Source organism: Diplotaxodon limnothrissa, linkage group LG8 (genome assembly GCF_057381915.1).
Source record: "Diplotaxodon limnothrissa isolate DT_005_m linkage group LG8, D_limnothrissa_male_GT1.1, whole genome shotgun sequence".
Taxonomy (NCBI): domain Eukaryota; kingdom Metazoa; phylum Chordata; class Actinopteri; order Cichliformes; family Cichlidae; genus Diplotaxodon; species Diplotaxodon limnothrissa.
The window spans coordinates 18,844,189-18,856,421 of record NC_140603.1 but is presented as its reverse complement, the minus strand read 5'-3'; the positions used below and the strand labels follow the sequence as shown (position 1 = coordinate 18,856,421).

The 12,233-nt window shown below is 42.0% G+C and overlaps 1 protein-coding gene across 1 annotated transcript; it reads left to right on the top strand.

Annotated features, from left to right (window-relative positions):
• The first annotated feature begins 232 nt into the window (after nt 1-232).
• On the top strand, nt 233-11,195 carry tdrd1 (tudor domain containing 1). The gene is made up of 25 exons (XM_085360761.1): nt 233-392; nt 527-564; nt 944-1,004; nt 1,191-1,305; nt 1,457-1,523; nt 1,656-1,736; nt 1,838-2,017; nt 2,119-2,262; nt 2,345-2,510; nt 2,601-2,684; nt 2,775-2,951; nt 3,041-3,148; nt 5,847-6,017; nt 6,276-6,518; nt 6,829-6,951; nt 7,513-7,620; nt 7,842-8,009; nt 8,256-8,600; nt 8,680-8,796; nt 8,921-9,046; nt 9,865-10,032; nt 10,118-10,522; nt 10,724-10,786; nt 10,908-10,951; nt 11,106-11,195. Exons 1-25 carry the CDS (start codon nt 233-235, stop codon nt 11,193-11,195), a joined length of 3,552 nt encoding a protein of 1,183 aa, XP_085216887.1.
• The last annotated feature ends 1,038 nt before the right edge of the window (nt 11,196-12,233 follow it).

Sequence of the window (12,233 nt, the reverse complement as noted above, 5' to 3'; positions counted from 1 at the left end):
AAACGTTACGTTTATTGGATTATTTGACAGAATAATGCTCTTCAGATGTGTTGCTGGCGGTTTTTATTCGTTTAACGTGATTTTTTAAAAATAGTTTGCTAATGCATTATTATGTGACCTTGACTCGTAGCTTTAGTAACCTTTAGCTAGCTAAGAATGCTAAAGTGCAGATATAAGTTAAGTATAATGTCTTGATACAGTCATTTGTTATATAACACTGAAAGGTACTGAAATGAACCGCTCATTTTCGACAAATGTGGTTCGACCAAACCTGCCTTTGAGGAAACCTTCGTCGATCCCAGCGGGTGTTTGCGGTACATTACCTCCTCCAAGACACCTCACCATGCCCAGCGCTCCAGCCGTGCGCCTCCCATCAGGCGCCATTGGGGACGGTAAAAAAACCAAAACAAAAACCCTCCAAAATGTGCAGTTATGCTGTTATTCACCGATAAAACTAAAAATGAAGGAATCTGATAATTCTGTAAAAATAATTTGCTCGTTTTTTTTTCTTCCTTTCATTTTGCAGGTCCCATAAATTCATCAGTGAACAGGGATAAATCTGGAGTATGTATTGTTGATGGTTTTGTCGTTTGCTAGATATGTGTGGGGTTGATTAGAAATAAGTATATCAAAGAGAGTGCTCAGATTGAGCACTTTGGGGACAAAGTTAGAGAGCCATGGTTGAGATGGCATGGGCAGAGGAGGGATAGTGGATATATTGGACTCAGGATAATTTTGGAGGTGTAAGGCAGGAGAAAGAGGAAGACCTCAGAGGAAGTCAGGATGCACTGAAGGAGAACATGCAGAGGGTTGGTGTGACGAAGGAGGAAGCTATTGAGGGTTAGAGTGAGACAGATGATCTGCTCTAAAAGGAGTTTCCAAAAGAAGTAGAAGACTGTTGAATAGAAATAAAAGTCAGTACTATTTTTGTTTCCCCTTACAGTTGTTGGGATCTGGTCAGCCATCTCTGACTGTGCATTTCTGCAACTACTGTGGTCACCAAGGTAATATGACAGTTTAAATGTGGCATTGTGTTTATTTGGCAGCATGTTTTTGTTTGTTTTTTTAAGCCAGAGGCTCTTAATTTGTTTTTGTTTTTTGGTTATCTTTAGTGATTTGCACTCTCATTTCAGCGCTGTTGTTCTTGTGTAAGCATTTTAGTAAAGTCTAAAATAACTGTTCATTCACAGGCAATTTTCGATGCAAGCGTTGTAAGAAGGTGCCTTACTGCTCAGTGGCTTGTCAGACAGAAGACTGGAAGACCCACAGACATGTGTGCAAAGCCGTTGATCCAGAGCCTGTAAAGTAAGCTTGGGCAACACAATGTGCTTCTGGCTGACAGTTGTTAATATTAATGAATGCTTAAATATCCATTTTTTGTTTTACCAGCATAAGATGAAATTAGATGGAATGCCCAATAAATAATGTGAAGTTGTTTGTTTATCTTAATCTAAAGAGGGAAACCAGTGGAAGCAGCGGCTGTGCCAGCTAAAGAAGACAGAGCCAGCCTGGGGGAGCTGAAGGTAATTGCAATACTTCACTGATATGCTAATGCGAGTAAAAGTTGAAAGCTTCACATTTGCACAATTTGAAATCAAAACTAAGTTAAAAAAAGTAATCTGTGTTATTATTTTTTTTAAATTTGTATATTGAAGCACGGTGAATCGTCTAGCCTCCAGAGGGTTTATTTTAAGGACTTGCATGTAACTAAAGTCATCAAGGGAACAGACATCCAGGTAAAATGTATCCAGTTTGCCTCAAGCTTCAAAAGTAAAAGCAGATTTTTTGTGTGTTATTAAATACCAGAATGAGTGATTTGGGTTGTTGCTGTTTTTAGGCGCGTGTTGTAGAGTTCTACAGCCCCAGCAGGTTTTTCCTTGTCCCTCAAAGCCCTGAGTTGCTGGAATCTTTGCAGAGCATCAGTACAGAGCTTCAGAAAACATACTGCAGCTCCTCAGTGACAACACATGTACCCTGTGTTGGAGAGATTTGCGCGGTTCAGTTTTCCTGTGATATGGTGAGCCGAGGCCTTCTTAAGCAAGTCCTCAGGTTGCTATTTGTAATATTTACATTGGCTGTGTTTTGACTTGGGCCCACTTTTTGTGTGTGTGTGTCTAGAACTGGTACCGAGGCCTTGTACAGACTTTGGCTCCTGACCATAAGATGGCTAACGTCCTTTACATTGACTTTGGCAATGAAGAAAATGTCCCTGTGGATAGGATCAGAGCCCTGACGGCTGACATCAAGCCTTTTTGCCCATGTGTGGGTGCATATTTGCACAGTTAATACATTCCCTGTGACATGCTGGCATTTTAAATTTGGTCCTTGGCTCTTTTATTTGCAGGCAATGGAGTGTCGTATCACAGGGGTTGTGCCGGTGGCGGGGAGCTGGTCAGGCGAGTGCTGCATTGCTGTGAGACAGCTGCTGGCTGGCAAGATTGTCACAGTTAGGCTGGTGGAAACTGTAGAAGACGGTCGCATTCATGCTGTGGATATTCTGCTTTCCATGGGTGACTTATATAAAACAGAGATGCACATTTAAAGGATCTACTGAAGTTAAAATGTTTAAGCCCAGCTCTCGCCCGGTCTCTTTCTTTTAGGAAAACAGTTGAACACGTTCCTCCTTGAACACGGCTATGCAGATAAAGAGCCAGTTAACATCGTGCCAACTGTGCAAGATATCAGTAAGATTCATATACAACATCCTCAGTCAGTGCAATTTGTAACATTTAAAATGTGTTTTTGTAACCATTTTTTTTCTTTTTCTTCCCCAGATGCCATGATGAGCGCATCTTTGGAAAACTTCCGGTGCCTCTCTGATGGAAAAGATGACAATACCTGGGCACAACTACCAGAGCCAATAACACAAGCAGTGGGTGATCAGCTCTCTGTTGTGGTCACCCACTTCCAGTCACCCACTGAACTTATCGTGCAAAAGGTGGAGAACGCTGGTGAGAAGCTGTTGCTGAACTATTAATGCAACTTAAATCACTCAACCTTTTTATATACCTTTAACCTGTGCTGAGACTTTGGTTTGCAGGACTGATTCAGGATTTGCAGTTAAAGCTGAGGGAACACTGCTCTCAGGTTGCAACCCCACAGAACTTTAGACCAGCTCCCACCACAGTGTGCTGTGCCCAGTTCTCAGGTATAACATTTTAGTACCTATTAATGTTTTACAATGGGAGTATGACGCTATAGCTGGCTATGAAAACTGTTGTAAGCTGTACAGCAGTATTGTAGTGAACACTAGAATCGTCAGAGGGGTCTTTTTAAACCCTGTTAAAGTAAAACCTAATCATTAGGGCTACAGCTGTTGATTATTCTAGTAATTGAGTATTTTGTTGTTGTTTTTGTGTTTGTTTGTTTTTTTTTTTCATCGATTGATCTTCATCTTTGGTGATGTTGTTGTGGGATGGGGTCAAATTGATCCCCTCAGTGGTTCGAGGTTTCAATTTCTGTCAGTCCTAGTGTTTGACTTGTTTTTACACAACATGATTTGGAGCTACTGAATGCTGTGGAGTTAAATATTTGTATTTGAAAAATTAAATACTTTTATCTAGAGCTGGGCGATAGAACGATAACGATATGTATCGCGATAGACCTCGCCGCTCTTGTCCTCTTAAAAAAAAAGAAAAAGGAAAAAAAAGAACAGCCAATCCAAATTACGTAGCGCAGAGCCAAACCAATCACAGCCGCAGCGTCACGTCACGTGACTTGTTACGTACAGCACAAGTGCCAAGCCGCACATGTGTATTTGTTTGGGAAGCAGCCAGCCACCGTACCGCCCGGGTAATGGAGGAAATGAGTGTGCCGACTAGAAAAATCAACCGAGCGTGACCGAAGAGAAAACAGATGATGGTTCCAATGTCGGAGAGATTGTCGAACGGAAGAGCCATAGAAGTTCCGTAGTGTGAAGGTATTTCGGCTATTTCAAGTCTGACAAAAAACAGAGTAGCGTGCACTGTAAATTGTGCCGAAAGCAAGTCTGGAAATACAATAAACTGGTGCATGCGCTACGTCCACACGTACCCGGGTATTTTTGAAAACGCAGATTTTTCTATGCGTTTGCACCTTTCGTCCACACGTAAACGGCGTTTTTGGTCACTGAAAACAAAGATTTTTAAAAACTCCGTTTTTGCATTTACGTGTTGACTAGAAAAACATGGGGCGATCGTGGCTCAAGAGTTGGGAGTTCGCCTTGTAATCGGAAGGTTGCCGGTTCGAGCCCCGGCTTGGACAGTCTCGGTCGTTGTGTCCTTGGGCAAGACACTTCACCCGTTGCCTACTGGTGGTGGTCAGAGGGCCCGGTGGCGCCAGTGTCCGGCAACCTCGCCTCTGTCAGTGCGCCCCAGGGTGGCTGTGGCTACATTGTAGCTTGCCATCACCAGTGTGTGAATGTGTGTGTGAATGGGTGGATGACAGGGGTCCTTAGGGACTAGAAAAGAGGGCAGCACGGTGGCACGGTGGTTAGCACTGTTGCCGCACAGCAAGAAGGTCCTGAGTTCAATTCCAACATCAGGCCGGGGTCTTTCTGTGTGGAGTTTGCATGTTCTCCCCGTGTTTGCGTGGGTTCCCTCCGGGTACTCCGGCTTCCTCCCACCGTCCAAAGACATGCAGCTTGAGGGGATAGGTTAATTGATTAATTGACGGACTGGCGACCTGTCCAGGGTGTACCCTGCCTCTCGCCCTATGACAGCTGGGATAGGCTCCAGCGCCCCCCGCGACCCTGAAAAGGATAAGCGGAAGCGAATGGATGGATAGAAAAACGGAGAAAACGCAGCGTCAAAGGTGTGCACATTTTTTGACGTCACACTGTGCGCCACGTTATTGTTTCAGTGAAATGAATTTCTACAATACTGTTACTGTTAATTCTACTCTCTGCAGTATTTAAATGCTTACATATACACACAGTTACTGTCCCTCCACACATACGACTCGGTTCTGCTTCTATGCCCCAGCTTTGTTTACTTTTTCCCACCGAGGCTTCTAGACTTCTGATTTCTGCACATTTCTGCACGGTTAGGAATCTAGCGCCACCTGCTGCTTTGGCATGTTCATAGCAGCGTTTTCCTTCATTTCTGCCTTTACGTGTGGATGGGATTATTTTTTAAAACGAAAACGGAAAATCTCAGTTTTCAAAAATACCCGTGTACGTGTGGACGTAGCCTCAGTCTCTGACTGGAAGCGCTAATTCGTCATTCGGCTTTTGTCAGACTAAAGTAACTGTTAAAACTGTTTGAAAAGCTCAGCTATACAACAAGGAGAGATTGAGAATTTCCTTTTAGTTCTCAGTTTATTTGATACTGACGAAAGTTAGTCAGTTTTGTCTGTTATTCTGTAAAACAAACTAAGATTTATTTTTAGAATTAATAATTTTGTTTCTAAGTGGAATTGACAATTTAGTCTGTTTCGTTTGTTCTATTTTGAAACTTAAACGCTTTAGCGGCTGCCTTTTGTGTAGTTTGCAATATTTGCCTTTATTTATCTGAAAAAGTCTCATGTTCCTTAAGTACATCTACCCTGTTGAACTTATTATGGGAAATAAATATTTAAATAAAAACAAGCTGCTGATTATTTCACATTTTACTTGTGAGCAACGGCACATTTAAATCTTACAAATATAGTTATTTGGCTTATATCGTGATAGATATCGTTATCGCCTGAAATGAAAAAAACATATCGTGATATGAAAAAATCTCATATCGCCCAGCTCTACTTTTATCATTATTTGATTTCAAAGTGTCCTGTGCCTGAAATGTATTTAACAAGCTAATTCAGAGATGGTGTGTTTTTTAAAATGGTGTAATAAATGTACTTTCTGGCTCTTCGTGTTTTCTCTCCAGAGGACAAGCAATGGTACAGGGCTAAGATTCTGGCTTATTCATCAGAGGAACGTGTCTGTGTGGGGTACCTTGATTTTGGCAACTCTGAGGAGGTCGGGTTAGGCCACCTTAGACCCATCGCTTCCTCACTCTTACGCCTTCCCATGCAGGCTATTCCATGTGGTCTAGCAGGTATTTTTTCCACTATGCAGTAGATTTTGAGTGCTTAGCAATTCTTAAGCGTGTTAAGCTGTGAATGTGAGAGAGCTCAGTTTTATGCCAAATGTCATTTAATTTTTTTCACCTATTTTTACTTAAAGTTACTTGTATACTTTGACTTAAAAACACTACATTTCTTTGGTGTTGTCTTTTTTTAAATGAGAAAATAATACAGAAACGCATGATTAGTGTGTCCCTCTGTTGTTTTTGGGGGCGGTGTTTCCATTCCAGGGGTTCAGCCTGTTGGGGAGAGCTGGCCGGAGGACTGCCTTCTGGCTCTGCAGCGAAGAGTGTCAAACCGAATACTGCACATTGAAATCCAGGGTGCACATGGGGGCAAGGCATTGGTGACCATGATTGATGAGTCCAGCGATCCACAGGCCAATATAGCTGAATTGCTGATATCCGCAGGTTACGCTGCACCTTGTGCTGTTACTACTGATAATGAGACGGTGGTTACTGCAGAGGCCCAAGGTATGATGCATCTGAAAGTAATGGTTTTATTGGGTTTTTAGTTTGTTTGGGGTTTTTTTTTTTTTAATGGGGAGATTAATTTGGATTCATTTGATGCATCTTGGGGGAAATGATGATGATGTAGAACTGAAAACCTGAAGCAAATATTCCTTTTTGGCAGAGGCCTGTGACATTGACATGGATTTTCTTCTTGTGGTCATAAATTTACCTGCCATAGTCACCACTTGCTTGTGGATAAGTTAGACATGAATAACCAAAGTACTTTATAACTTGATTAAGTGTATATGTGATTTGGCTTCGTTTCTCCCAGCATGTGAGCCTCTGGTTTGGTCTTGTACTGAGCTTCCTTGCAACAGCCAGGCGGTGGCACTGTTAGTCACTGTCGTGGCTGAGAACCCAGCAGCGTTTTACTGCCGCATTGACAGTCCTACAGGTATTGTTTCTTTAGCCTAAATAGCCGCCATTTTTACCCATAGCAGCATTGTCTCGGCAAATATACAGAGACTTTTCGTTAGTAACTAGTTATTTTTAGATTTTTAAAGGCAGCAAATCTATCAGATTTTCAGTCATGTAATTATTCTGCAATATTTTCCATATATTGTAAAAATGTACAGTTGCATTAGCACCACCAGTGTAAGGATAAATGTTAGCAAAGGCTTGTTTTATTTAGTGAAAAAACATTCAGATATTTTATATCAAGGAAATAAAAACAGAAGTGAAAAGAAAATTAAGGATACTTTTAATGAGACCACAGTAATAAATAAGCAGAAGAGAGTGGATGGTAGTCTGGGTCTTTTGTCTTTGTAAGCAGAACAAACAATATGATGAGGTGGGCAACCCCACCATGGTGTTTACAAGCAAGCAAAAATGCAAAACAATACTGCAAATAAAATGCCAGTAATTAAGCTATAAATATCCAGTATGAAGAGAGTAACAGCATGAGTCAGAGGATTCATTTATTGATGCATGCATGTGTTATCTGTGTGTTTGTCAGACCACCAGCGCCTGAAAGAGCTGGGGGCTCAGTTAAAGCAGCATTGTGAGGCTGATGCGTCACCTTTCGAGCCCAAGGTGGGAGAGCCCTGTTGTGCCCTGTTACCTGGTGAGACCATCTGCTGTACCACTGACTTTATAAATGTCATCAGCTCAGCAGCCGATTGCTAAAACATGACACAAACCACACTTTATTGTCAGTTAAATGTTCTGGGGTTTTTATTATAGCTGCTTTTTCCCCACACTGTGATCTAAATCCACTCATGATGAATCTTGTCTTTCTTTGTGTTTGGGGCATTTATGGGACATGATGTGCTGTTTGTTCCCCAGGGGATGGAGCGTGGTGTCGGGCTATGGTGACGGGGCTGTCTGATGACAAGGTAGCTGTGAACTTTGTGGACTATGGCTACAGCTTGACAGTTGAAAAGGGCCACCTTCGATCCATTACAGCCCAGCTACTGACTCTACCCTTCCAGGCAGTTCGCTGCTGGCTCACAGGTTGTGTGTGTGTGTGTGTGTGTGTGTGTGTGTGTGTGTGTGTGAGAGGTTGAGAGCTCTGTTTCACAATATGAAGCATATTTGAAATGTGAGAAATTGTCATATATTTTGGCACATTCATGGAGAGACTGCATTATAGCTTTGGAACTGTGTGAAAGCCAGATGGAAGTTTGTTCACGTTTGAATTAAAAAAATACAAAAATTTAAAGGGTAGATTATACTGAGTGGTGTGTGTTTGATTTTTAGGCGTGGAGCCTCTTGGATCAGAGTGGAGCAGTGAAGCTGTGCTGTGGTTCCAGACTCAGGTGTATGGTGAGCAGCTCTCTGCACGTGTCCTCTCTGTCACTGAACAGGGCTACGGTGTGGAGCTGGAAAGCAGAGGAGTAAATGTGGCAGCTGCCTTAATTTCTGAGCAACTAGCTAAAGTTCCTGGAGAGATTGCCAGAGAAACACATGGAACAACAGGCTCTGCAACCAAACAAAGCGTGAAGACAAATGAGCAAGATCCCTTAGAAACTCAAGTCTCCAGTCAGACAGAAGTTAATTTCAAAGAGATACCAGCTGAAGGATGGACTGCAGTGTCCACAGAAGGTCAGCCAAAGAGAGGAAGTCCTCAAGATGCTGGTGGTGATTTAGGAGGCTTATTTATAATGTTGCATTCTGGTTTCAGTGCCATCTTTTCCAGTGGAGTGGAAGACTGTGGAGCTGCCGCTCAGTGATGCCTTTCAGCCTTATTTTGCGGGCATCATTAATCCTTCCATCTTTTATCTGCTGGGTCCTGCTCAAGGTTGAAACAGTTGTCTTCTACTGTCTTATAAAATGCATGTGCATGTGCATAGACCTTGCTGTGTCTTATCTAATTGCTCTCTATGCTTGTGTTTGTTTGTTTATTTATTGATTTATTTCTGTAGTGGATCAACAAAAGCTTCAGGAGGTGATGGTGGAGCTGGCTGTCTACTGCAACAGCCAGGCCACCTTGTCCACAGCTGTAAAGGGCAAACCAACTCCTGGGGCTGCTTGTTGTGCTCAGTTCTCAGGTGGGGTTCTTTCAAATGTGCCAGGGTTTTTTGTTTTTGTTTAATTTCGGTTAGGTTTTTTTCCTCACCTAGTTTGGATTTTTAGGTCACTGTAACCCTGCTATACACACAGAGAGCAGCACTAGTTCACCGTTCGCAGGCAATGCAGTAACTGTTTCTAGCCACAAGGGGGCAAATGGGTTCTCACAAAAGTTGTTGGATGGAACTTGAAGGCTAGTCCTGAATGAGATATTCACAGATAATCTAATTTTAAATATTTCGCCTTGCTTGATTGAGGGAGACTAATTTTCACATCTCATAATGCTTTGAGGAAATGTTGTTTACTAATTTTCATTTAATAAATAATATAAACATGGTAACAAGAAAAAATCAAGTGAGGACAAAATTGCTGTTACACTAATCCTGTTAGTGTACATCCAGTTTTCATTGCTGGCGGTCTGCTCTGGAAACCCCACCTGAAATTCTTGCTCTTACAGAGCTAAGCTGGTAATTTCATGTCTTCTAGTAGGTATAATTACACTGTGTGTGTGTGTGTGTGTGTGTGTGTGTGTGTGTGTGTGTGTGTGTGTGGCTTTAAACACAGTATACACGGAGTAGGCTTTAGCTGGGGTTACATTCCACAGTCCAGCTTACAGCAGGTCTGTTTTCATTGAGCTTTTAGTGCTTGTAAGGTCAGAGGAGTTCTATATGTTAGTCCAATGAGGATAAATGTAATATTTCATTCAATGCTGAGTAGTTTGACAATTTTTCTTTCTAAATTGTGTTGGAATTCCTGTGACTACAAAACAAAATATAGACTTAGACTTCTTTTTTTCCAGCTGACAATAACTGGTACCGTGCAGTAATCCTAGAAGTTGGTGAGAAAGAGGTGAGTGTCCTCTATGCAGACTATGGCAACAGTGAGAAGGTGCCATACTCCCGGATCTTGCCCATCCCCAGCAACCCGCTGGAGCTTCCCTTTCAGATCACTCGCTGCACTCTTGCTGGTAAGGCAGCACAAGTATTCTTTGTCATTTTCTGGGCTTTGCTAGTTTACTGACTCGTGTCGCACTGCCTCATGTTTATTGATAGGTAAGGAGAACTTTCCAGCAGAGTGGCCTCAGGAAGTGCAGCTGATATTTCAAAACGCGGTCTTGGATGGGGTACTCGCCACAGTCCAGCACTTTGATGGCTCTGCTAACGTGCTCTCACTCACTCTGCCCGCTGAGAAGGGCGGGGGAAACGTCACTGACATGATCTCAGAAGCATTACATGCCCAGAGGAGAAGTAACCCTTGCACAACCTCGACCCAGAAGACTGACAAAACTGGCAGCAGCACATCTGTCAACACTGCAGCCGCACCAGACGGCTCTAAGCCCAAATCGGTACCCGAAAACCAAAAAGAGCCAGTGAGCACCACAGTGCTGGCAAATACTGTGGATGCAATATCCCAGCATCCGGAAGAGAAGATGAATATTTCTGCAGCATCGGCCTGTGGTTCGTAATAAGATTGTGATTGTAGGATTAAGTTACTGGTTTCTTTTTAGTGTAAAGAGAACTGACAAAACGTATCCAAAATAATGTGAGATTTTTTAAGTGCCGTATTTTACTTTGCTCAAGTATATTTAGGTTGGTAAAAAGATGTGTATCAAGTATTTAATTGATAACAGGACTGGGTCATTGTTTTTTGTTCTTCAGGAGAACCAGTGAAGGAGATTACTGAGCAAATAAAGCCAATCCAAAATACTTCCAACAGTGATGGTGTGTATGTTTTAGATTAGAAACTGAATCGTTTTCACCTGAACTGACAAGTGTTTGGATTTCTTTGGACATGACGTTTTGCTGTGCTCTGATTCTCTTTCCGCTCTCATTCAAATCCTAGCCCTTCAGACCTCAGGCTGCTGCTGTCTGAGCCTGCAGGCCAAGGTCAGAGTTGATCTCACAGTTTTGATTAACATTAAAAGATCTTAAATGGCACTATTTTATAAATGCTTTTGTTAATACTACAAAATGTTTTTATATTTTTCTCTAAAATTAAATGCAAACGAGCGACTGCTTTATTTGCTTTTCTCTTCCACAGATCGATGAGCTGGAAGAGCTGATGAAGCTGCAGCTTTCTCTGATCCAAATGTTTGTTGGACAGAAGAAATATGATAAACAACATTGTTGAATCCTGTTTTTGAAATCAAGGTTGTTGTTCTTTCCCAGATTGTTTCTCCCAAACTGAATCTGGTCTCCAGAAGCTGCCAACCAGCTTGTGTTTGCTTTCTCCGTATTTCTTTGTACCTTTTAATTTTGTTCCCTTATCTGTGAGATTCTACTCTATGTGCCTCTTTTACTTATGTTTTGAATTTTTGGTTAAGCTGAAGTTATTTTTTTTGTTTGCTTTTCCTCTGGAAAAAAATGCCAAAATTCAGCAACAAGAGATGTTCAGCTCTCTTTATCTTTGTGTGTCTTCTGTAAGTGTTGTGGCCCATGCTGTGCTGCCATCTGTTCCTTTATTGAGTCGTAATAACCTGTTCAGGTGAGATGTTCACACTGACTCACTTCTGTTTTGACATGTTTGAGTTTTATGTAAAACTTTGTGGAAAAAAGACAATACAGCGATGTTTGTGTTCTTTTAAGCTGATGGATTACTAAAGCTTTCTATACAGTAAACCAAAGGGAAAAAGTTTAACTTTAATGCCTCTGTAGTTTCATGTGTCTTAAGTGGTACCAGGATGTAAAACTATCTAAGCCACTCCGTTTTCGTACCTGTTGGAGATGGGAGGAGGTCATGTGAAGTACTCATCTGTGCAGGTACCTCAGGGATAGGCATGTCGGGTAGGTGGGGTCGCAGCTCCCTCTCTGGTCGGAGGCAAAGCGCCTCATTAAATCAAATCAGTGCGGAAACAAGGTGGTGTTAGGACGGAGAGGACCGGTCTGCGGAAGACGCGCTCCAGCTTAAAGGAGAAAAATCTGCGGTCGGCGAGGAGACGATTTATCGGTGCGTGGGTTTGGATGTGCTGGTGACGGTTGACTTTCTGTAGCAGTTTAGTAAGTTTGCTGTTTCAGTTAACAAGTTACTCTACAATGATTTTTTTTTTTTTAATGTAACCTAAAGGAATTTACGAGATTGCTTAAAAGGTTTAAGGAATACCACTTTGGATATGCATACTGACGAAACCTGCCTTTCCATTTTTGACTGTAATGTTAGCATGCTAGGACC

Excerpts from the sequence above, each read along its gene's own strand:
- tdrd1 (XM_085360761.1), top strand. The coding sequence starts at position 233 with ATGAACCGCTCATTTTCGACAAATGTGGTTCGACCAAACCTGCCTTTG. Across the intron at positions 2,018-2,118 it reads TTCAGTTTTCCTGTGATATG|AACTGGTACCGAGGCCTTGT; the intron begins GTGAGCCGAGGC and ends GTGTGTGTCTAG. Across the intron at positions 6,952-7,512 it reads CCGCATTGACAGTCCTACAG|ACCACCAGCGCCTGAAAGAG; the intron begins GTATTGTTTCTT and ends TGTGTTTGTCAG.